The sequence below is a fragment of the Euleptes europaea genome, chromosome 18 (assembly GCF_029931775.1).
Source record: "Euleptes europaea isolate rEulEur1 chromosome 18, rEulEur1.hap1, whole genome shotgun sequence".
Classification (NCBI taxonomy): domain Eukaryota; kingdom Metazoa; phylum Chordata; class Lepidosauria; order Squamata; family Sphaerodactylidae; genus Euleptes; species Euleptes europaea.
The window spans coordinates 25,474,820-25,500,828 of record NC_079329.1 but is presented as its reverse complement, the minus strand read 5'-3'; the positions used below and the strand labels follow the sequence as shown (position 1 = coordinate 25,500,828).

General features: G+C 46.2%; 1 protein-coding gene across 1 annotated transcript; it reads right to left on the bottom strand.

Moving 5' to 3' along the window:
• Window positions 1–283: 283 nt before the first annotated feature.
• Window positions 284–6,736, bottom strand: HOXB3 (homeobox B3). The gene is made up of 2 exons (XM_056863954.1): window positions 6,283–6,736; window positions 284–1,096 (listed from the first exon to the last, which is right to left on the bottom strand). Exons 1-2 carry the CDS (start codon window positions 6,734–6,736, stop codon window positions 330–332), a joined length of 1,221 nt encoding a protein of 406 aa, XP_056719932.1. The 3' UTR covers window positions 284–329.
• Window positions 6,737–26,009: the final 19,273 nt, after the last annotated feature.

The window sequence follows — 26,009 nt, the reverse complement described above, 5'->3', positions numbered from 1 at the left end:
CTAAGAATGGGGATTGGTGGAAGGGCTTCTGAGTAAAATCATGTGACTTCCAAGGAGGCTTAGGACTCCCATTTCCAAAATCACTGGTGAAAGCCAGCCCTGAATAGACCCCTGTTTCCTATAAAGTGGCAAGAAGCAATGACAAGTGGCCCAGATGGCAACCATTTCCCCACTTAAAAAAAGGTTTCAACACAAATGTTTTTGAACGAGCCCACCGACACTCCCCCTACACCACCAACCAACCCACCCACCCAACAAACCAACGCCCGCCCCCAGTGTTCCAGTTCTCCATTAACTCCCTCCCCCTCCCCAGTCTGTCCCATCCCTCATCACAGATGGGTCAGTTTGGGCGCCTCTTGGATTCTGCCCTGAGTAGAAGCATGGTGGGTGGAAAGGTCTGTGTAGGTGGGGTGAGACTCGCAAGTTCCGTGGTGCTGGCCGGTGCCCATCTGAGGAGCCCCGTTGTATTCCATGCTGGGTGGCTGGTGGTGCTGGAGGGGGTTCAGCCCGTACAGAGAGGGAGCAGAAGCAGGCATAGAATCCACATAGTTGCCGCCAACGTACACTGGACTGCCTTGCATATTGGGGGGGCCGTAGCCGCCACCCCCGTTACCCTGTAAGACGTGCGGATCGTACTCGGGCGCCGTGTTGGCATACTTCTGTTGGGTGGGGCAACTTTTGATGGGATTTTGGTAGGCGGTGGGCATGGCGTAGGCATTCTGGTGGGGTTTGTTGAAGGAGGGCGGAGACGGGGCGTCATAGTTTGAAGTCATGGGGTGCAGAGCGTTCATGAAGCCGGCAGAGGACTGCATGGGCTGGGGAGGGCTTCCGGTGGGGGAAGGCCCCCCTGAGGAAGACCCCAGCCCTTTCAACTTCTGATCCTTTTTGTATTTCATCCTCCGGTTCTGGAACCAGATCTTGATCTGCCTTTCGCTGAGATTCAACAGGTTGGCCATTTCCACCCGGCGGGGTCGGCAAAGGTAGCGGTTGAAATGGAATTCCTTCTCCAACTCGACCAGCTGGGCGCTCGTATAAGCGGTGCGGGCCCTCTTGGAAGCCGAGGAGCCTGGAGGGCTTTTCTCACCGCTGCAGCTTTCTGAAAAGAAGGTCGGGAAATGAAATCAAAGATAATTACTTACATGCAGAAAATTGAATGCACAGGCCTCTTAATAAATCCTCAAACAGGCGAGAAGCCTTCAGCTCCCCTCCTTCTCCTCCAGTCCCCACTCCATAATCATGTCATTTATTAAGAGTTCTGTTCTCCAAAGCTGCCCCCTCGCTTTATGAAAATTTGATCATGTCATGCAGAAAAGGAATCCAGGGCTATTTATTTGGGAGTCGATTATTTTGAAGCAGACCCTTTCAAAGGAAATTACGTCTGGCAAGTGGGCAGTGTTTGGAAAGCGAAATTAATCAGGCCCTTGCGTAGACAGGCTTGCTGCATTTGTATCCTTGTGTTGGGTTGTCCTGGAGGATTTAAATGTGCACGCAGAATCGCACACAAATAGGAGTGTAACAAGAAGGTTTTAAACAGATACTCGCCAAAGAATTACTGGCGTGAATATGCACAATCCAGCAAGAAATCCTCCTGTGCAAAATTTCATGTAGCTTCCTGCTGAATTATACACAGTGCAATCCTAAACACAGTTACACCCTCCTCAGTCCTTTGAAGACCATAGGCCTAGAAATGTGTAACTCTGGTTAAGATTGCACTGTATCAAAAGTCAGTTCAGTGATCTGTATGATGTAACAGGAGCCTCAACAGTTCAGGCCCTGGAACCTCTTTCTGATATGAAAAGAATAATAAAGTGCCTCTGAACATGTGCAGAGGGCCATTTCCTCATCACTATCGACATCTATCTTCTACGCAACTGACATTAAGATAAAAGCTTTTGGGAAGGGGAGAGTGGACATAAACATTATGTCTTAACATCAGAGGGAGTTTTTGCAGTTGAATAAGGGTTGGGGATATGAGTTGGATCCAACCAACTTTTCTCATGGGGAAAAACAGAGGAAGAAGGAGGTCCCAGTTGACCAGAAAAAGGGCTATGTTGGTAATGATGGGAACTTCATGAACAAAAGCCATGTGGAATGGGGCCTGCAGCAAAGAGAATAATTGGGTTAGATTGGGGGAGAAACTGACTAGATCTAACCCAATGCTTATTTAACTTAGAAACAGTTGGATCTAGGATAAGTCTACACATCCAGCAGAATGAGAAGATAGAGTATTGAGGCAATAAATAAGGGGATCTACCACTTCAGACTGCAAATGTCTATGGGACCCCTCTTAACGTCTTCCCATGGGGGGGTGGAGATTCTGCAAGAAGAAAACTTCTCCCAAATCATGGACCAAGGTTCTAGCCCTGCTCTGCTTGTTCTCTACTTACATGAAAATTTCTATGTAGGAGAGTATTCCAAAAAAGTGATCCCTCACCTGCATTCTGAAATTGGTTAAGTCATTTGTCCATCTCAAGACTCTAAATTCCTGGGTACATGTAAATCCTGCCTAACCTTGGAGAAACTGAGGCACAAGATCAAAACTTTAGATAGATATGATCTAAGGGCATGTAAAACTAAGCAGATCTACAATTGCCAGTGATTGGGATGGAAATTGGCTGGGAAATTGATGTATGCCCCCTGGTATACATGCCATGGAAGACAAACAGGATATAAATCTACCTCTGCATGTACACATATAAGATAATACATATACACATGTGATGGAACTTCACATATTTAATAATTGCGCACATTGGATTGCTATAAAATGTTTGCAGTGGATAAGGGCTGTTGACAGGTTAAAGAATGCAAAGGCCTTCAATGCACAAATACTCTACATCAGTGGGAAGTTTGATAGCTGATGTAGGGTGATGCTTATGACATTTCCTTGGGCTTACATCATTCAGCAACCCTTTAGGTGACCTACGTCCATTGCTTTGCATCAAGCAGAGGTTTTTATGTGTGAAACATGATCATGGATTAAACTCTACACACAGGGCCTTCAGAACACCTCAGGCCTGTGGAGGATTTAACACTTGCCAATGGAGGGAGGGATTTTGCACGCTCAGCAGCAACAAGTAATGGAATTACACAGATTATCAAGTGACACACATGCATGTCTGAATCATTTCCAGTGCACTATATTTCCAATAATGCTTCTAAAATACCAAAAAATGCAAAAAAATGCACTTTCAATCCATTTTCAGTACACTTTAACAATCGTTTGCAAGTGGATTTTGCCAGTTCACACAGTAAAGTCCATCTTCAAAGTGCATTGAAAGTGGATTGAAAGGGCATTATTTGGCATGAGTGAAAGTGCCCATAGTTTTATTTTTTATCACAGACTGTGATTCTAAGGGTGTCTGCTTGGGAATCCAGTTACCTGGTTTACTTCCAGGTGGGTAGACAATGACATAACATTCCAGACTGTAACCGGATCCACAGGTTTTGAGTTATTCTGTTTATCACAGGCATCTTGAACTAGGCAAAGTGGTTTTAGACTATTTGGTATCTGCCTATCTCTTGAACATATTTCTTCTCCCCTCCCTCAAGATATATAGATATACATGCAAGGTTTACACAGGAATAAAACAGGTATTGGGGATTTTCCAAAGGTACACATATGTCAAAATGCAATCTAGGCTGCAGTCCTACGGACACATTTCTGAACGTAACTAAGCACCACTGAATTACATGGGGCTTACTTCTGAGGAGACCTGCTAGGCTAGCTCCCAATGTCCAGCTTTTAAAAAAGAAACACAAGCCTCCAATTATGATTCAATAACATTCATTAACTGCGAGCTTTTGTTCAGACAGTAATCTGGTTCTGTGTATTGTATGCATATTTAATTGCAATTATTAAGTTAAAAAGTATGCCCAAATGGCATAATATAGGCACTTGCCTTTTTCTACAGCGGAATCACTTTCTATAGGAAATTAACTGGTCACAGTGATAGTCTGTCACAAGGAAGCAAACCCTTTTGACTCCAAAAAGAACTTATTCCCAAATAAGAGCTAAATCCTCAGCACAGCTCTAAGCTTCACTGGAAACTTGTGCATTCTGAAGTGCTTGGGATTCTATCATAAACGTGCATAAAAGGACACATCCTCAGGAGTAAGCTCCATTGAATAACATGGGACCTTCTGAGTAGGCCTGCTTAGGCTTCTTCCCTTAACCCGCTATATTGTATAATTCTGCAGTTCTGATAAGTGTAACCCTAAGAATGCTTTCCTCTGAGTACATTGTCACTGAATAGACCTGAGTCAACCTGCTTGGGATTGCTCTATCTATGTCAAACATGTCAATCTTTTTAATGTAAGGACAAACATGTTTGCTATAAAGCCACTTTGCTTGGTACAACAGGTGGATATGATGTAACAAAATAGCTGGTTTCTGCCTATATAAGTGAGCAACTAAACGTTGGCATATACTGTAAACAGAGTACAGCACAATTCAGAGTGAAGAAAAAATAAGCAGGATATTTTAATTTATGGTGAGGCAGATAGGGCCAGACTGTCCCTAAACTATGATTCTCCCTGGAGAAAACATGTCCTGTCCCTTTAATGGAAGCTTAATGGAATATTATTTACCTCTATGCCATGAAAAGCTTCAGCTACCTATTTCCATACACCAAACTTCCATTAAAGGGACAGGCCTTTTTTCTCCAGGCCTGTTGGCAATCGAGGTCCTGTCTACATATGCAGTAGAATGAGGTGTGAATGAAATGGTTAAAAGGTTTGTGCCCATTTTAGGGTTGTCAGCTGGCCTGGAGAAAAATGTCCTGTCACCTTAATAGAGGCTTCATGTTTACATACCTGCCACTGAAGGTTTTCAAGAGATGGAGGTAAATAACATCAACTGGTACACAACAAGCCATGAAACCCATGTTAAAGGGACAGGACATTTTTCTACAGGCCAGTTGGCAACCCTAACAAGTGCATTTTTAACTCATCTCTTTGCCTGAGTAGTTCAGGATTTTCCCCCTCCCTCATTTTATCCTCAAAACAAGTGTGTGAGGTAGGTTAGGCTGAGAGTAAGCGACTGGCCCAAAGTTCTAGCCAGAGAAGAGATGTGAACCTGGGTCTCCCGGATGCTAGTCCGGCACTCTAACCACTGCCCTGCACTGGCTCTTAAAATTCAGACTAAGGGTGGGGAAGTCACATATTTGAATCCTCTGCTACATTAAAAAAGCCAGCCTTCCCTGCAGGTAGAAAACTAGCAATTGAGTAGGTTGAACCAGAAACTTTTTATGTTTGCTTTTTACATTTCCAGGGATTCCCCCCCCAAAACAGGATGGAATGTTATAAAGGCTGAGAGGAGGCATAGCTCTTTCTACCAACTTGGAATTCTCCTACCTCATTCTGCAGGATGTCTAGACCCAGGTCTAAATTCACCAGCTGGCAACCCCACAATCCCATTTTTTCTGGCAGAAAAGATGCTTTAAACGCCCACCCAATAATCAATGCCCATGGGGGCAAAGCTGGTATGGAGTTTGTTTGTTTTCTCTCTCTTTAGCCTTGTAGAAGGGACTGTCTTTAAAATTCAGCAGTAGTTTGATTAATAATCATCCCCAAATTTGTGGTTTCCTTTGAAAGCATGAAGGACCAACAGATTTTCTGAGATTCGGAACAGAAAGAAGGGGAACATAAAAGGACTCCTTCTAACCCTTTATTTTCCCTCACCACGTAAACCCATAAAACCCAGAACCAAAGCTTTCTTTTGCTCACAGGGTGGACTGGTATCCTGCCCCTTATGCCTGTGACAGCTTCCTCTCCCCCCCCCCCCACATCAACCTCCTTCCAGTGCCTCCTCAGTTCCCACCTTCTTTAGCAGACCCTTTCCCCATGAGCCATCACTTACCCTCACTGAGCCTCAGCCAACCATCACTGAGCCTCAGAGCCCTTTCCTGGCTCCTCCCCTATTCCCCTAACTGGGTCCCTGCCCTCATGTGCCAGTCTAGGCTAGCGTAGGAAGCTCTCTGGGCAGGAAGCCTGCCCTTTCTGGCGGCTGGCCGTTCTAAATGCAGCCCCAGTCCAGGGGTCCCCTGCACAGTCCCCACCGAAGTGGAGTCGCCCCATTTCATGCCATGGTTCTTCCCCAGGAGAACTTGTGGATGGAGCCTACCGATCAGCCGTCCTTTCCAGATCCTCCCCACTCCCTCCCAGCAAGAAGGTTCGAACCCCTGGCTCCTCCTCTTCTCTGTCTAGCCCAGCTGGGGGGCAGCAGATGGGAGACGTGTCCATGTGGCCTGGGGAGGGGAGTATGCCAAAAGCCTCTGATACCTGTGCTGGGGGAGCTGTTTTTCTGCTTGGAGTTTTGCCTCGACTCTTTCATCCAGGGGAAAATCTGCTTGGCCAGGGCCGCGTTACTCGAGGCCAGGCTGGCTTTTTTTCCCCCGCCGGGCTGGCTGTGGCTATTGCCGTTGCCCCCGCTGCCCCCGCCGGTGGTGGCGATGGGGTTGGGGGGCGGCGAGACGGTGGGGGGCGGGTGGTGCTCCGGGGGCAGGCTGGGGCGCAGGCAGCTGCCGTTCAGGTCCTTTGCCTTGGCCAGGGGGGCGGCGCTGCCCAGGGCCTGGAGGGTGCAGGCTGGCCTCTGGTAGTCGCTCTCCACGTGGGCGGCGGCGGCAGGCTGGAAGGAGGGCGGCGGTGGGGGGGCCTCGTAGCCGAAGCCGTTGGCACCTTGGTAGGAGTAGCCCCCGAAGAGCGTGGAGGTGTCGTAATAGGTGGCCTTCTGCATGGCTGGGGCTCCCCGGGCGTCTGGCTGGTGGTGGCCCCTTCCTGGACGGACATTGGCACCCCCGCGGCCGCGTGGGGGGGAGGAGGAGGAGGCCTTCCCCGGTGTCGTCGGGAGGCTGACCTGAAAGGTTAGAAAGGCGCACAGAATAATACACGTCGGCCTAGGAATCCATCTTGGCCCCTGAAAAGCCTCCTGACATGAATAGCTGCGCTCCGAGGAGGAGGAGGACGGGGAAATCAGATCCCAGCTGTCGCCCGGACCAGATTTCTGGCCTGGTGCTCCTGGGCGCGCCTCTGCTCGCTCCGGTGGAGGGGCTTCAGCCAATATTTTCAATTTTTAAAAACAAAACAAAAAAGGGACATCAATAAAAAGCCCTATCTCTGTTGGTCGACAAAAGCAATCATTCAATAGCGTCGCCTTTGTTACCCCCCCCCCCCAATATCGTTCGGATAGAGCTCGGATAGATATGGATACAGGGTTAGGTCTGGGGAAATAATAGATCCTGTGGCAACCTCAATAATATACCATTCTATGGTCTATACCGTTCAATTCAGCCCTACAGGGTTTGTCTGTGTCCGGATACGTCCAGTTCCATGCTTACGAGCGAGCTTCGACCGAGGCTGGCTTGCAAGAACAAGGAAGACCATGTTTTCCCACGCCCCTAAGAAAGGAAGGCACTCAGGCTTGCCTAGGAAATTTCATCTCCGTCCCACCGCTGTTCATTAAAAGAGCCTTCGAAAAAAGCGTTTTGGGTTAGAGGGGAGAGCCCAGGTGGAAGGCGAAGGTCCCTTGAAACCAGCAGGCCAGCTAAGCAAAATGTAAACAGGTGGATACACGTCCCAGGTAAAATATCCTGAGCAGAGCTGAAACATTGTTTTTGGAGGGAGAGGTCGGATTCTCTAGCAAGCTCCCCTGACTTGAACTCTTCGTTGCCCAACTGGACGTTTGTATTCTCATTTGCATTCGTTTGTCCTCAGCTGTTGGACGGAGGGGTCTCAGAGAAACAAAATGAAGTGATGGGGGGGGGCGTCATTCGACATTTAACATCACTCGAATCTTAAAATTAATCTGGACTCAGTCCTTGGTTTAAAATTTCAAACGAATGCTTTCCCACCCACGCAAAATCGAATTCAAATTCTCAAATTTTGCCTAAAGTGCAGGGTCTGCATCCTTTGCGTGTTTACTCGGAAGCAGGCCTGACTGAATGCTGCAAGACTTGCTCCCGAGTAAATGGGCAGACTTTTAAGTTTGCTATTTCCAGGGGGGGGGAAGGGGGGAGTAATGGATGGAAACTAGGTCCGATTTGGAGGCCTGCGCTAAATTTTTGATGTCCCGTTTGATTCCCTTCCACTGTTATTTTCGCAACTTCGGTTGCAGTTTGGAAATAAGACCCTGGCTCAGTTGCCACTCAAGGTGCGAATCCGATTTGTTGCATAAAAATCACAGTCCCTTTCTCTTTCTTCTCCTCTTTTCCCTCAAACACATACATACAATTCTGTCACCTGACCAATTGGTCCCCTTTGAGAGGGGGTGGGGAGACCACCGGTCCAAAGAAGACCCTTTATTCCTTTCTAACAGAACGTGAAACTCCTCCATGTTGGAAGGGCAGAATAAGATTAGAATTATTTCATGGTGGAGATAATTAATTAATTAACCAGCTGGCATAAATAATAATCATAATAAACCGATATATCCATATACATTGTCGTGTGCATACAGATACACTCACACATATACATTATCTCCATATATGAGGCCTAAACAGAGGGAGAGGGGTTTCTCTGTGCTTAACTACCCCATTCTGTATTTACTATCAAAACGATTCTTCCAAGTGAATTAAATTGTAATACAGTCTTGTAATGCAACATTGGTCAGATCTGGACATTCGCGATAAATCGTTAACTCTCCCTCCAGGTGTTCTACCTATATTCAAAAGCCTAAATCTATTTCAGGTCTCACGCCCCTCCCCCTCCTCAATTTATGCCTCTATAAATGGAGTGATTTTTTTTTTTACAACCGGTCTAAAATACCCTGTTGTGATCCTGCAGTATCTTGTATGGATTAGATGTAATATTTCTTGGGGGAGGCAGACTGTTAACATATTTTCTCTGTGTTACAGGAAATAATGATAAATTAGCCAGCTTTTCTTCAGTCCAGAAGTACTTGGTAGTAGACATAAACAAACCGGTGATCTCATCACTATGAATTGATTTTAAAAGAGGGAGAGATGGGGAGAGAAATAACCATTCATTTGATCACAAAAAGGCTGGGATCTGTAAAATCGACTATGGAGTTCAGCCAGAACAGATATTCTACTAGGCCTGGCCAGTTTGTTGTGGATTATTTTCTCTGGGACTTTTTAGAAGGCCTTGGAGTAAATGGTTTTTAAAAAATTAAACTGTACATTAAAAAATAATCCCCCATTCAGCACCCTCGAAAGAGAAACCCAAAGTGTTCTTTCTGTGCTTTCAGTAGCCAAGATTTTTGTCCTCCTTTTGTATCTCATCTTTCAACACGTCCCAAATGTCGGTCATTTATCTTAGTCGAAGACGGGTGGAATCGTAAATGATTTACTCCAAGGAATTGTTAAAAAAAAACCCACCGAAATTTCAATAGGAATAATAAATAGGAAATTAGGGGGCATTTGCAATTAGTCCCTGGAATTCAGGCCGCAGAAGTTCCTTCTCGCTCGTTTGCAAGTTTCCTTCTTTACGTTCAGGAGAAAAAAATGAAAGAACAAAAATATAAATCGCCTCCCGTTTGGGGAACTTTCACAGGAAACTCAATTAAAACAAAAAAAAATCGAAGAGTCAAGACGAAGACGGTGAAACAAGATGGAACTGAAGGGTGAAGGACAGGGTAGGAGGAAAATTCTTTCCCTTTAACCTCCATGTTGGAAAAAGAATTCTAAAATTCTCAGTCAGTTCTCTGGGCATGGGGGGGGGGGGAAGCCGAGAGCCTTTTCCAGGAAGGCATTTTCTCACAGATATTATAATAATAATAATAATAATAATAATAATAATAATAATAATAATAATAATAATAATAATAATAATCCCGAGGATAAAGCTTCAGGAAAATATCCCAATCGAAAGTAAATAGCAACACGGAGAACATTTTTCTTGAAATAAAATCCAGGGAGAAAAGAAAGAAAGAAAGAAAGAAAGAAAGAAAGAAAGAAAGAAAGAAAGAAAGAAAGAAAGAAAGAAAGAAAGAAAGAAAGAAAAGGGAAGGGGAAGGAAAATAGAGGGGTACCAATGGCAAAAAGAGAGAAAAGGGGGGTAAAAGGAAGGGGAGGGAAAGAAAGGAGGGGGAAGGAGAGAGAGAGAGAGTCGCTGCGTGGAAGGAAGCTTAAAGCTTGTGAACTCTTCATGAACCGCGATGCGAGTCATACAGCTATAAATCATGGAGACACGGTCTCCGCCATTCACAAACTGATAGCCTATTTCGGTCCACCTTACCTTAGCCTCTGACGAGAGCAGCGCGGCGAGCAGACATAATATATTTTCGCAGCCAGCAAGCAACGCAATCAATAAGCGAGGAGAGCTCCCCCCATCCCTCTCCGTTTTTTGAAAGGGGGAGAGGAAAAAAAACCCTTCAAGGAATATCTAGCGAGAGAAATCCGGTCATAACGCCAACAGGAGGGGGGGACATCTCTATGGGAGCGCACGGTGAGGGATGCTCGGGTCTTCTCTCTCTCCCCCTCCTTCTCTCTCTCTCTCTCTCTCCGTTTGGGGAGGAGTGGGGGGGAAGGTGAGAAGAGGTAGGGATCGCAAGATGCCAGGCAGCCTTCCAGAGATGGATAGGGGAGGGAATCCTTCGATTCTGGCTGCCCTGGAGCCTTCGTACGCCCTGCGCTCGGTTAACAATGGCCCCTGGCTTTACGGCAGAAGGCGAGAGAGGGAGAGGGAGAGAGAGGGAGTGTATGTGTGTGTCTGTGAGTGAGTGTGTGTGCGAGAGAGACAGACATACAGACAGACAGGGTGTCGAGGAGGGGGGAAAACAAGCGAGAACCGGGCTCGCCCGGAATCTTCCGCCAGGCGATCGCTTTGGATCCAGGCTTGCGCCGGGAAATAAATAAATAAATAAATAAATAAATAAATAAATAAATAAATAAATAAATAAATAAATAAATGCCCTCCACCGGGGTGGGGGTGCTGGAGAAGGGAAGCGAAGGGAGGCTCAGGAGAAAGACATGCCGAGATTGGGTTTCAGGGAGGGGCGGGGGACGAGGGGGGGCTTGGGCAAAGCGCCAAGGTGGCTTCCGAACGGCGTCAGGCGCGGAAAGGGGAAGATGCGGATCCAGACGTGGCGGACCCAGGCCTAGCGGGAGAGCCGGGAGCGGCCCTGATTCACGTGCTTGGCGACTAGGTGTCAAGTTATGCTCCTGCATCTTCACAAGAGCAACGTCTCCTCTCCCCCGCCCCCGCAAGCCTCTCCTTCCCCCCTCCCGCCCCCTCCCCGGGGATTTTCTTCAGTCAAACTGCAGAGGACACCCCTGGCTCTCCCACTGCCCACCCGAGTCCGAGGCATATGACATAACTGTGACAGGCATAGATCTCTGCGCGTCTGTTGTGGGGTGCGGGGAGACCACCGCACAGCGAAGTAACTTCTTTCTTTCTTTTTAAATGGTGGTAATAAGAAAAAGAACATTTTTAAAAAAAAAATGTGAAATGTTAAAGAAGAAGAAAAGCAACGTTTTAGGGTGTGCTATAAGACCTGGCTGGCTAGTTCTGCACATGCTGGTAGTGTGAGTGAGTGAGTGAGTCGGAGTAAAATCTGCATCAGACTAGGGAAGGAAGGAAGGAAAGAAAGAGGGAAAGAGAAAGAGAGCGAGAGAGAGAGAAAGAGAGAGAGAAAGAAAGAAAGAAAGAAAGAAAGAAAGAAAGAAAGAAAGAAAGAAAGAAAGAAAGAAAGAAAGAAAGAAAGAAAGAAGGAAGGAAGGAAGGAAGGAAGGAAGGAAGGAAGGAAGGAAGGAAGGAAGGAAGGAAGGAAGGAAGGAAGGAAGGTATGCAGATTTATTAGTACTAATGTAAGAAACCATTAGTCACAAAGTAAAGGGAAGTTATTTAACATTGGATGGAGATGATAGATAGATAGATAGATAGATAGATAGATAGATAGATAGATAGATAGATAGATAGATAGATAGATAGATAGATAGATAGATAGATAGATAGATATGACGTCTCTTCATGTCACTCAAGATTTATGACCCCAGTCCCTTCTCGCAAACCGCTTGGGTTGCAAAGCTAAACTCTTTCCCCAGCTGTAGCTGCTGACACCAAAAGATCTACTGCCACAAACTGAGAGTGGGAGGAAGAAGTTGAGGTGTCTGCACATTTTTGGGTGCGTGTGCGTGTGTGTGTGTGTGTGTGTGTGTGTGTGTGTGTGAGAGAGAGAGAGAGAGAGAGAGAGAGAGAGAGAGAGAGAGAGGGAGAGAGAATGTGCTATCCTCTTTTTCTTTCTTTCTTTCTTTTGGCCAAGTCTTAACTGCTGAATGGAGGGTGGCAGGCATTCACAAAGGCAAGGGACCGGATTTGCCTCATTTCTTTCTTAGGAGGCCTTTTCGACATCATAGAAGGTCGTCTTTGGAAAGGTTTGTGAACTGGTGCAAACTGCTTGAAGTTCCTTTACTGGACCCAGCTGAGCAGTTCCTAGCAACAAATGACTCCACCAACTGCATGATCTCTACCTGGACCTCATCTCCTTGTTCCCATGGCCACTTTTGCTCTTAGAGAGTTTCCAGAGGAAGACTCAGATCCTCAAGCGGGGCTTTTCTGTTTTGGAAGACCTGCCTGAAAATGGACTCCGGAGTGAAACATAACCAGGAGTCCCAGAAGAACTTCACTCGCAAAACAAGCAATGTTGAAACCCGTGTTTGGACTTCAGTTTATTCTGGGCTGGTTTTAGGACTACTACCGATGATAAAACTTTAATGGACAAACGCTGCAGTGTCGTTGGTTTTTTCCAGAGAGTAACAAGGTTTTGGAGAAGAGGTTATATTGTTTGTATAAAATACTTTTTTAATAGCCTTGAACGTCTGTTTATTGCTCTCTATATTGTGGATTTCGAGTTCTTCAGCCTTTTTACAAGTCGGGGGAACAGAAACTAAAAAAAAAAAAAATCACCCCCCAAAAGGAAAGGAAATGCCGAACTTGCTGTTTAAATAGTCTCCAAATAAACCCCTGAAGTCTTTGTTTTTTACTTATAGAAAAGGGGGTGTGTGATTGGAGGCAACCCCAAACAGAACGTGAATATTATCTTAACACTCACCAGTTCTCAGACGGCTGATCCGGGCGATGTAAGGGAAAAGTACAGTTTGAGAAAGGAAAGGACCTGTTTTTGATACACATAAAAAAGAGAGAAAGAGAGAGAGAAGCAGAAGTTGGATAGCATGATAAAAGTTTGGAACTTGAAAAAAAAATACAGCAATATAAACGAAAGGCTGGAGAAACCTCTTGCAATGAGCAAAAACCGCCCCCCAACTTCACCCTCCAAGTCGTCCTACAGAAGATTTCCCCCTTGAGCCGGAATATTTCCAGCGGCCCTGAGTCTCCCATGCCCTCCCCCCTTCAAAGCTGCCGACTCACGTTTACAAATTTATTCCGAGGGCCTGCTGGCGTGGCTGGATGATAAAGATGATACACGGCTACAGATGGGCCCTATTTTACCTGACACAAACATGTATTTATGAGCCATTTCCTTCGAACTGCTTGCAGGCCTGCCGGACGGCGAGGGGCGCGCCGTGACAGGACGGTGCTTATTTAACAAACTGCTACTCCTTTTCCCCACATTTGGGGGGGGGGGTTGTGAGGGTGTGCGTGATTTATTTCCCTGTTGGGTGAATGTATGCATGTATTCCAATTAAAAGAGAAATAATAACCTGACCAGGGAGGTATTTCTAGATGCGTCCCTTCCCTGCATATATGCTTAACACGTTGAGGGAGTTTCAATTGTGGGAAGACTTAGGGGGTGGGGTGAAAAAGAAAGTTGGGGTTTTAGAAAGAAAGCCAACGGGGTTATTAATACTTGAAGTTATTAATACTTGATTCTGGTCTTCGTTAATTTGCCGAGTTTATTTTAATGGGTAAAACCAAATGGAGACCTTATGTGGAATTTCCATGAGGCTGAAGGACGGGGCGGGCATAAAACCCGCACAAACGAAATCCTGCCGTCCAGCAGTTAAAACCGAGCTCAGGATCTCGGGTCGGGTCCCACCGGGGTATATTAGAAGGAGGTTCGTCTAAGATCTGGCCTTCCTATGTGTAGGCAAGCGAACCTGGTCCCGAACACAAGTACCGCGCCAAATAATTAACCAGGAATGCGCAAAAGGGAAGTATGTAGAGATTTATCACTGACGCTTTGATGGGGTTGGGTTGTGGGTGGGGTGGGGTGGGGGGAGAGAGTGGATATTTTCGTTTGGGGAAACATTCCTCGGCTCTAATAACCCGCTTTTCCGTCCCGAATGCTAATATTATTAATCTGTAATAATAATAATAAAACCTCCGCTAACTGCGCGCCCCCACTCCCAGTCTAGGCAAGGCTCGAGACCTGGAGGATATAAATCTCCCCCGGAGTCCCCCACGGGGCCTCCTGGATTCCCCGGCCTCTGGCGCTCGCTCGAGGTCCTTCGGCCAGGTTTCAGAAGGCGCCCGCCCATTTGAACGGCCACCAAGTTGGCTGCGCTCGGCTGGCACCAGGTTCTCGTTTCTGGCTCCGGACGGACGTTATTCGTTTGGTCGTGAATACAGCCGTTCCCAGAGGTGTTTGGTTTTTGAAGCGCTTCTAGACGGCGATAGAAATCCAATAGGGGAAATCTGTGCTGCTGCTGCGGTTGTTGTTACTAAACTTTTACCCCTTTTAGGTCTCAAGTGAAGATAAAAAGGACGATCTATTAAAGCCACTCTTAGCGCCAATACTAGAGCCGCTGTACATTTACTACTCTTCACACCAGAGGGGGGTGGGGGAACGACACACATGAATCTGAGCTGGTCTACTCGGCTGTAAATCCCGTTTTATTTCATGGGGCTTTCTTCCAGGAAAGAGCGTTGAATTCCGTGGGATTGACTTCTGAGGCCATTTATGCACGGGAGGTTTTGCCTTGGATTTGCCCCTCTCTAGATGCACATTTTCCCCATCCGAATGCCCAAAACTCTACATGGGGCTTATTGTTGAGTTTTGAGAATTTGGATGGGGAAAGCTTGCATCTAGAGAGCGGCAAATCCAAGGCAAAACCTCCCATGTACACCCTTAGGGTTGCCCTGCCGGCCCTGAGTTCCTTGAGGAGGGTCACTGGGGAAGGGCAGTCGTTGCTTTTTGGAAGATTCGTTTATTTGCTTAGGAAATGTTTGCGCAGCCTTTCCAGATCTGTTCAAGGTGGTTCACCAAGGCCTGCTGGCTTCTGGCTAGGGTGGATAAAGATGGCGTGGAGACAGAGCTACAAGCATTCACTTCCAGATCCCCGTAGCTCCACCTCCACGCCATCTTTTCAGCGCTGGTCAAAAAGCCAGAAACACAGAGCACCAGGCACAGGACATCAAGGAGGTGGGAGAAGAAGAAGTCCAGAGAACTTACGGCTTAGAGAAAAGTCGTGTAGGATCCAGATAAACAAGAAAGCAAACAATATCAGCCCCAGCAATACCATCCAAAGGTTACAGCGCTCTTTCCAGTTCCTGTTAATTTCAATGAGAGTGCTGCCCTGCCTACAGTGTAAGCCTAAACATCCATACTCAGAACAAACTCCCACTGAGGTCAATGGGATTTACTCCCTGGTAAAGACGTTTAGGATTGCAGCCTAACAGCCGTGTTGAAGCAAAGCAGGAGAAGCAACCTATCATTTTCCGCATGGCTTGAGAAGAGGACAATTCACGGTGTTATTGAACCCTGTTGTTGAGATTGGTTGTAGCAATGTCACTCTTGGCATGGTAGTACTAAATAATATTTTATATGGCTCCTTTTGTCTGCAAATTGCCTTCGAACCTTGTGCCATTAATCTGAGGTGGGTTTTGACCACTTCTCCGGTTCTCTAATGGAATAGTTTTATCCTGTCTCCATCTCCCCACCCCAGCTTCACCTCTAACACTTTCTCTATCGCCACCTCTGCCCTCCTCTCTCTCTTGCTCTTCCTCTAACTGTACTTTTCTCTGTCTGTGTCCTCTAGCTCTGTCTCTGTCTTTAGCTCCATAGCTCTAATCTCAAATTGCCTATGTATTCTATTGAAATAAAAGTTCCAGCATGGAAAAATTGTAAGTAAACCTTGGAAGACTGCTGTCAATCACCTTATGCAAGGAAATCAGTTTACCGAAGCCAAATCTCTCCCATTTCTTAACAATGGGTTAATAACATTTCTGTCTTAAAACTAGAGGTGGAGACTCCTGCTGGTTTAAGTCCAAGTGGCTGCATTTCGAAACCCAGTTCTACTTACAATAGCGATCTCAAACAGGTTTGGGAGTCAGTCCAATGGACATCGAAGGAATGGCTACCTTTTTAATAAAGTACTTCTGTTTAGGACTTCAGGCCTGAGCACCTTAACCTTAACCTTAATCAGTTAATCTACTCGGTTTTTGCATGAAGACTTATTCCTCAATAAAGTTGCAATTAAAAAATTGTTATGGGTAAGTCCCAGTTAGACATGTTTATGATGGAGAAGTCCCCTAGATCTGGCCAAAGATCTTCTGCACACTTGTTTTGAAATGAATCCTACTAGAATAAACAGGGCTTGCTTCCAAATGCATCCCTTTAGGATAAGGGGCGTGTACCGCAGTTTTAGTTCAAGAACCAACCACAGTGTTACCGTAAGGGAGACTGAGGACTGGATCCAGCCAGCTTTTCCCGTGGATAAAAGAGGGAGAAGGATCCCCTTTGACCACATCCCAAACGGCTGGGCTGAGCATCACACCCTGTGGACTGGGGAGGTAATTAAGAGGGGGTTCGGGAGAGACTGAGCACCAAAGCTGCCTGGACCCAATTCCTAGAGGAAGCATTCTGCAGATACACGTGGGTACGTGGAGGAGGGTGGTCATCCAACAAGACAGAAATCCTATCCAGGCCCTTGGTCCCTCCACAGCCCCACGTGGGGACGAACTGTATCCAGAAGCCAACTCGGGATAGCAGCAACTCCACCAGCTCCCTTCCCTTGATGGATTGCAACTCTTTCTCCCAAACGACCTTCGGTTAAGAAGCCTAATAACTCACCGGATTAATGGTCAATCTACGGAAGTCGTTTTGAATTGCCTCCAAAGTATAAAACATAAACAACAACACCAGCTGAAAGGAAGGGGGGAGGGGGGGAGGGGAGGGAGGGAGGGGCGGGGAGAGGAGGAGCCGGGCCGGGCCGTTGTTCCTATCTCCCGCCCATCTGGGCAAAGCCGGTTCCTCCTGTATAGGTCTACTCCACGGGCCCATGGGTAAATGGATGGGGGGGGGGCGTCTATACTGTTCTGTGACAACCTGACGAGCTGACTCACCACCCCACCCCACCCACCCTAGATACCTGCATTTGGAATAAGGTTATTGCAGTGATTATTGTAGGTATCGCCTGCGTTTATTGCATTATCTTTACACTGCGATCCATTTCCTGTATTGTTTATACTATACCTTCCCTTCCATAGTTTGTTGCTCGCATTTTTCTATCACTCTGCAAGAATAGTCCTATTGCATTGTTCACTGGCTGTTTTATGCTGGCTGGTCGCACCCCTGACATCCTGCAACCTGCCTTGAGTTTTAGCGAGAAAGGTGGAGAACCAATTAAGAGAATAAATTAATAATTTGGATTTCATTGGGACCCAAGGAAGTACTGCCCCTTTCGGTGCTTAGAAAATGAACAGTCAGATGCTAATATGAATCTTCAAAGTAAATTCCATTAAAGTTGCACTTCTATGCCCAATGGAAGTAGGCACTATAGATCCTAGTGGGACCAAGTCGACATGGATCGGCTCGGGTTGCATGCCCCGTTGGGACTTGAACATAGGACACTTGAAACTCCCTTAGACTGAAGTCAAAAGGATTTATTCTCAAGTAATATTTGTTTAGCTTTGGGATGCACAAGAGCTCTTTTCTTGTTCCCCCCAAGGGGTTACAATATACTTTATGGAGTTCATTTCATCCAGAAATGACCAAGAAACCACAGCTTTTCTTCCGCTTTCTTTGTAAACTCTTAAATTTCTTACAAAAGATCTCTTTATGTTTCCTGCCCTTCTAGTGGTCTATTTTGTTGTTTCTTTTAGGACGCGTGTGTGCTCTCTCTCTCTCTCTCTCTCTCTCTCTCTCTCTCTCTCTCTCTCTCTCTCTCTCTCTCTCTCTCTCTGTGTGTGTGTGTGTGTGTGTGTGTGTGTGTGTGTGAGAGAGAGAGAGAGAGAGAGAGAGAGAGAGAGAGAGAGAGAGAGAGCTTGCATGCATGCATGCATGCATGAGAGTTTGTGTGTGTGCAGAGAGAAGAAGAAACGCCTGGTTGGAAATGTTCTTGGCTGGATCCTACAGAGTCACTTCCTACTTTACTAGAAAGTTATTGTGAACTGGCATGAAGGAGGCCCAGGTCAACACCCACGCTAAACCTCTGAACAGCATGGACTACGGTCAAAGTTTTAATTGCAAGAAAAACAGTAGCTGGCTTGTTCCTGGAAGCTGGTGTGGTATTTTAAGAAGTCCTTCCTTCCTTCCTTCCTTCCTTCCTTCCTTCCTTCCTTCCTTCCTTCCTTCCTTCCTTCCTTCCTTCCTTGGTTTCAGTAGAACCACTCAGTGCTAGCCCAACTTTACACCACTCTAAAACATACTCCCATCTTAATCGTACTTACTAGCAAGTATCTCCTGTTCTACTCAGTGGAGCCTACTTCCAAATGGAGTTGGAAGTAAGTTTAAGATGTATTTTCGGACCTAAAATTAGTAAAACAGCATAGGGGGTCATCCGAGGGAGACCTACTCAGGAAAGATGGGGGAAAGTGGTGGATAAAATTAAAACCGATTCCATAAGGACCAGGGGTTTGCAGGCAGCCAGAGATATATATAGGGGTGACTGCAACCAGGTTATCTGCTGGTGATAAAAGGAATTTCCCCCCCTTTGAACACCCATAAAGGCTATGTAAACGATCATGGGACCTGCATGTACAAAACTCATGTAGGGCAAAGGCTGTAGAAAGGAGGGGATTTAGGCAAGATCGGAGAAAAGGCTGGCAGGAACTAATCCATAACAAGGAAAGGTGTGTGTAGAGGGGGTGCAGGGGGGAAAGTCTAGTAAGGAATTTCAGGGAAATTTAGTTTTTGGCCTGAAAAGGAGCTTTTTTAAAGTCCCCCACAGACAGAAGAAATTACAGGGCACGAAGCGTTTAGCTATTAATGGTTTTGAACTGTTCGAGGGAGGGTGAGGGGACATGGGCTAGGTCCCTAGAAGCCCGTTGTCTAGGCAGAAGACACGGATCTGAGCAGGAGGCAGGTTTCACCTGGTTATAGGAAAAGTTAAGATTCAATTCTCCAGCAGTACACACCACCACTACCAGTCTGGGCAGAGCAATGGCGATCCATTGCCCCTGAGTGGGATTACCCCAGAGAAGGGCCTTTATGGAAGCCACTTCTGATTCGCTTTCATTATTCTTACACCGGCTCTTGCCAACTGGAGAACATATGCAAGAGCCGTGTTCCTCCAAAATATGATGGAGCACGCTTCACCCGCTTTCCTTACTGAGTGTAGAATTCCTCCAGTTCCAAAACAACAAAAGCCAGTGTCTCCCCTAAAGCCTACCTGCTTTCCTGAGCAGAGAGAGACAGAGAAAGAAGAAGAAAGTTTTTGTTGGCTCTTTGCCCATAGGAGAGAGGCTATGCAGTAACCTGGTAGCTTTACTGTGCAAGAACAGGGATGGTCTCAAACTCTGTAGTCAGAGATCGGGGCTTTTGTGTGTCTTGCGCTCTTCTTAGCGCGTTTGGGGCTCTTGTAACAGCTAAGCAGCAGTAGTAAAAGTATATAGAAATAGTAAACAGGTGTACTTAGGTAAAGGTAGTAGCTAGTAAAGGGATAGGACATTTTGGAGGACTTTCATTCATAGGGTAGCCATGAGTCGGAAGCGACTTGACGGCACTTAACACACACACACACAGTAAAGGGAGTAGAAAGCAGGGATGAGAAGATGGTGTGAAGAGAAAAAGAGAGAAAAACCATTTCACCCACGTTTATACATTCCCGTCCAGCCACTTAATCTGAACTCAGAATCTTTCTGAAGCTCCCGTTCCATATACCCTGCAGCAACTTCTTGAAGCCAAGGAGACCATCCCAGAGTTAGTTTCCTCCCGCATAACTTTCCCCCCACCTATTTATGGGTCTCTAAGAGACTTGTCTGGTAGAGCCCCGCTGAAAGCGCTTGACTTCTTTCCAAGAAGAGGCGTTCAGGATCTCATTCCCCGGCGCTTGGTCGATCCACCGAAATTCATTTGGTTTCACGTAGGAAGCAGTTGTTCTCTTGCCCAGTTTTTTTTTTCTGTTTTGACTGAATCTTGCAAGGGTCTTTGATCTCTGGAATTCATCAGCATACCTAAAGGCTAATTGGGACCCAGGCATCCATAACAGACGGGGCTGAAGCCGAGGGTTAATTTTTAATTGGGAGATGAAGAATTGCAAAGTGGCCAATGTTTAACAGGCTCTCAATAGCCTTATTGTGAGGCATGTCTTGGGTTCTGAATCACGGTTGGAACCTGTTTTGACTCAAAGTTCCTTGAAAAAAAGCAAGGAAGCTTGCAGGCATTTTGGGACTTCCACCATTAAATCATACATTTTAGGCCCTTTTTTTTAAAGCCATTCGATCTTGGGAGTTCAACAGATGGTTTTATCCTCATGACATCGAAGGAACAGGAGACATTGAGGAGGCAACGCAATGCTATGGGAATGATGAGAGACTTTCCTATCAAGTGAGATATCAGAGATTACCGATCTGTTTTTTTGGCTTTGCAGATGTTCCCATCTGACCGCCGCCTAGGTCTTGGAAGCTGCCTTAAGTCCTGCATAAATCTAAAAGCCTCCTCCTGGCTCTTGGGTGTGTGGTTGTTGCCTAATTAAGAGATATTTTTGGGGGGAGGGGGCATCAAACATCCCCCCGAAGAAATTGCCCCAAATATTGTCAAGCAGCTGGAGGAAGACAACATCTGAATTAAAGACGCCCCCACTCCATTAATATCAATTTCTTTCAATGAAAACTTTTGGTTCTTCATCAACTTGATGATTTATGATAAAATCGATTAAATTAGGGTCACTTAAGGGCCCTGTGGTTTCCTCTTGGATTTCATCTGTCAACGCATCAAGCCGCTTTCTTTTCGTTTTTTTGTTTTTTGTTTGTAATCAAGTTTCGCTGGAGGCTAGTAAGGAAGATGATTCTGGAGCAGAGGAAATTTAATGCAAAGCAATTTTCAGAGGAGGGGTGGGCTCTCGGCGAACGGAGCCCTGGTCTCCTGCAATATGGCCTTACTTTGCCGCAGGAGATATTAGATATTGGGATGGGTGGTTTGTTTGTTGGTTTTTAAATCAAAAGATATAGGTTTATAGTTGGTGTATGGGTTCAGGAAAGGAGTTATTAACACGCGGAGGAAGACAGAAGCCCCCCCACCTCCGACTCCGAGTTTGTCAGCAAACGTCTCTCTACTCATTCTTACTCTTCAACTTTGGGGGCCAAACATTTCCATGGTACCGTCCCCGAAGCGTTATAAAGACGCCGTCCGGACCGAAAGACAAAAGCCCTCTCTACCTAAGGCAAAAAAGTATTCCGTATGGGATACTTTCTTTTTTAAAGAAAGCAAACGGTGAAGGAAGGAAAGAAAAGGAACCCTTTCGGAGCAAGATATATATATTTTTTTAATATCTTCACCGGTCTAGAATATTTTAAAGCCCTTTAAATAAAAACGCTTTCTCAGTTCCTAAAATGCCTGAGAGATTCGCAAGGGCTTTTCTTGGGGGGGGGGGCTTTAGAAAGCCTCTAAATCCTGCGCAGGTTGATTCAAAGACAAGGGCCTGAAAAGCTATCAGTGCAATCCTAAACAGAGTTACTAAATACATTGAAATCAACCACCTTAAACGGGTGTAACTGCATTTACAATTACGCTATCAACGTGGACGGGATCGGGGCCCTGCAGGGCAATCCACGCATTTTACTGGCTAACTGCCGACTGTGCTCAGCGAGGTTTACTTCCAGGTAAGCATCACAGGTTTGCACCCAAAAGGTTCCACATAAACATTCTCCATGCAATTGGGGTGGGGGTGGGGGAGGGAAGGCGTGCACTAGGTATGGTGTCTCAGCATCTTACCAGTCCAATCCTATACCTGTTTCCTCGGAAGTAAGTTCTGCTGCGTTTCACTGTCCTTACTTAAAGGTAAGTGTGCATAGGGTGGCAAGCCTGAACCGGTCTGTTACTAGGTATAACCTACCTAATTTTTGGGGGGGGGGGTTGGGGAATATCGGCGGAAACCATCCTAGTCTTCGGCAAAATGTTTGTCAACCACAAATTGCAAACATGAAAGACGGGAAAGTGTAAGAGGGAGAGAGAGTTGTGGGGGGGGGGAGGGAACTTCCTTTCGACAGATACAGATTTGGTCCTCCAGGAAAAGGCTTGTCCTGACGGCCGCCACCTCAAATAAACACAACTTTCTCAGCGCCATAAATCATCCCCCCCCACTTTCTCACCCGGTTCCTCCCCACCCCCCAGAAGCGTTTGTAGTTTCCCTTTCAAACAGCACAGAGGCGTTAAACCTTTAACAAATGTGGCCGGGAGGGGCGGAGGTGGGGGGGAGGGGAGAGAGAATCTCCCTTGATCCAAACGCACACTTTCCAAGAAGCAACCTGCCTCCCGTTTATGCTCTTTGCACTGGGCGTCTTGCCTTCATCCTTAACATTATTTATGGAATAGATCGCCCCGCTTCCTGCTTTTCCAGATCCCGCAACCAGACCGCTGTCTTTCTCTTTTCTTTATTTTTTTATTTATTTATTAAGGTGGGGTGTGTGCTAGAATTCAGGTCGACCAATGGACGTCTTCCCAAGCAACGGCTATTAATTAAATCTCAAAGGCCCTGGAATTCCTATGCTAAGATCAGACCAGGTTGTATGGTGTCTTTGGGTTTTTTTTGGGGGGGGGGGGGTTTAACCCTCTTACCTGCAGTAATTTGCCACCAATGGACTTCAGCAGAAGAAGAGAAGGCGGCCGGGCAGGAGAACTTGAAGCAAGCGGATTTAGAAGACGGAGGAGGAGAGAAACTTTACATGATTGTCGCGGGGTACTATTTTCCAGCTAAGGTCTGTCCGGTGGCTTTGGGTTTTTTGGGGTTTTTTTCCATCGTAAGGATGCTGTGATTTTGGGGAGGGACGCTCCCGGATTCCGACAGAAGCCCAAAGACAGCGATTTCCACAGCACGAAGGGAGCAGCGGCGTTTCAACTCGGAACAAGTCGAACATTTAAAAGGAACAATTCCCCCGCGCCGGAAAAAGGAGGGGAAAACCCTGTATGGTCTCTTGGCGAGGCTGTTCCTCTTTATGAAGACTTTGAAATGTTGCAAGGGGGGAATCCGATTGACTGACAAGAGGTGCCAGAGAGAGGGGACCAAACGGATTCTAGTTTTAAGAGGCCAACAGGAATTGGTGGGTTCTCAGCGTCAGGATACGAAATTGATTCCATATGTCCTGTTCCCCCACCCCAGTGGACTCTCTCTCCAGCACACCCAAGCGCACACACCGCGTATTAAAGAAAAACTTAAGCGAGTTATTTCCCCCTTTAAAAGAGAGAGAGAAATTCAAGTGAAACGTTTTTACATATTGACATATTTTAAATAGCATTTCTGACGGGTTTATGTTTAAAGACAGAAAGGTAAGGCTTTGAGGACAGATTGTCAGAAAACCCTTTGCATGATTATTGCCTTAGAAAAGTGTCTATCTGTCTATCTATCGTCTGTCTGTCTATCTAGCCATCCCTTCTGAGTCATTTTCGGTCGTTTTCCATCCTTATGCATTCACGTTCTACCAGCGCAATCCTAAAAACACTTTCCTAGGAGCAAGCCCCATTAAATAACATGGAAGTTACTTCTGAGGAGACTCGCTGTGGATTGCTGTCGAGGTGCTTCCTTCCCTTTTAAACTATAGCAGTGGTCGCCAATATTTTTTCTTCCCATCCCTCAAACAATGATGTTCCTACCTTCTACCCTTTCAAACGTTTGCATGTTTGTCCCCCTGTAACCTTTCTTTCTTTCTTTCTTTCTTTCTTTCTTTCTTTCTTTCTTTCTTTCCCCATGCTGAAGTAGATCTTACTCTGACTTATCGATAAGCATGGAAGCAGTTCAGGGCTCTCACCCTTGGGTGGTGGGGAGTCAGGAACAAAGGAATAAATTCACGTGGAATCCGACCTCTCCCTCCTCAGTCCTCGCTTATCTACAGCTGCCTACAGCTGGCGCTGGATCCTGTCTGGAAAACGAGAGCAGAGAGACCCTTGGCTTTTTAACAAAGAACAGGCTCTCTTGGTAGGGTTAGCTAGGCTGCTTAGGACATTGGTTCTGCAAAGGCCGTTATTTGGGGCATCCATATCTGGGGACCAGCCGGTGGCTTAATAAGGTGCCCGAAGTGTGATCAGCCCTAGGCTGGTTCGACCATACAGATAAAAATGCCTCCTTCTCCAATTGCAGCCTCTGACCCCGCCAATGAAACGCTAATCGACTGAGTTGTTTTAAAAAGCGATTGCTCCCCCCCCCCAAGATGACACTGGAGGGAAATGTTTCCTTTACGAAGACCAATTTCTAAGTGGAAGGACCAACCGTGATAGTTTTTTGGGACAAGAGGCCTGTATACACTCTCCAGACATCAGAGAGGTTGAGTCCCTAACTATGGCGTGCTTAGAAGGGTGGCTTGAAGAAATACCTACGGTTGCTAGTTCTGAGCAGGGAACTCAGTGGGACTTAACAAGATGCAAATAAAAGTCCTGGCTGTAGAGTGGCTACTATCAAGTTTACATCGTTGTTGTTAATGTATATTATATTTCCTACCACACGCATCCAAAAAGTGGGAGATGAACCCCAATGTTAACGTGTGTTTGCTTCTGTGAAAATTAAACACGTACAAAAAGCTAACAAGAGCTTCCCGGACTCTTTCCTTCTTCCTCTGACGATATTATAATAATAGTGAGTGCAAGACTCTCTGCAAGCTGGACATTTCGCAAGAGCAAATGATCTGGGGACAGCCGTGTTATACCATTCAGGGGACATTTCTTTCTCCAGGGTTCTGAGATTCAGGGCGAAAACGCACGGGAGGTTTTGCCTTGGAATTGCCACTCTCTAGATGCACATTTTCCCGATCTGAATTCTCAAAACTCTGCATGGGGGCTTATTGTTGAGTTTTGAGAATGTGGATGGGGAAAATGTGCATTTTAGAGAGCAGCAAATCCAAGGCAAAACCTCCCATGGGTTTTCGCTGATACAGTTCCTCCTTTGCATCCTTTAAACCAATGAAATGTTTAAAACTACAAATTGGATAAACCCCCCCCATTTACAAAAACAATACCATTGGAAGCAGCCCCTTTCATTTCTAACAGCCCCAGTTCTAAAGGGTTGGTGTGTGAGCCCTCTGTCCATGGACACCAGTCTTATCCCGATCTTGACCCCAGGCTCTGATTCGGAATACCACCTTATCCCCCAATGTGTGAACAGTGCAACCGGGAACACAGTAACAGACCGTACAAATGTTCATGGAGGAGAGGGGTATTCATGGCTACTAGTAAAAATGGATACTAGTCATGATGCATACCTATTCTCTCCAGGATCAGAGGAGCATACCTATTATATCAGGTGCTGTGGAGCACAGGCAGGACAATGCTGCTGCAGTCGTCTTGCTTGTGGGCTTCCTAGAGGCCCCTGGTTGGCCACTGTGAGAACAGACTGCTGGACTTGATGGGCCTTAGTCTGATCCAGCATGGCCTTTCTTGTATTCTTAAGCCTAAGAACTCTTTCCTGGAAGTAAGCCCCCACTGAGTAGACTTCAGTAGGTTTCTGAGTAGACCTGCACTGTGAGTGTAGCCTCACCGCCTATCATGAGGAACATTGTGGGTGCATTGAGTCTTTCATGTCACAATTTAGAATAGGTCTAGCACCCTCCCTGGATAGGGCTTTTAAAAATGTAAACCGTTCTGATTGCAGTAATTTGATGTGAAATGTTCTACTAGGAAGGATTGGGGTGGATTCTGAAATACTTGCTCCCATTCATCTCAATGGGATTTTCCCGGGGTTACCTTCCCTCTGGACTGTGCTTGCCATTGTTGTGAGGGTGAC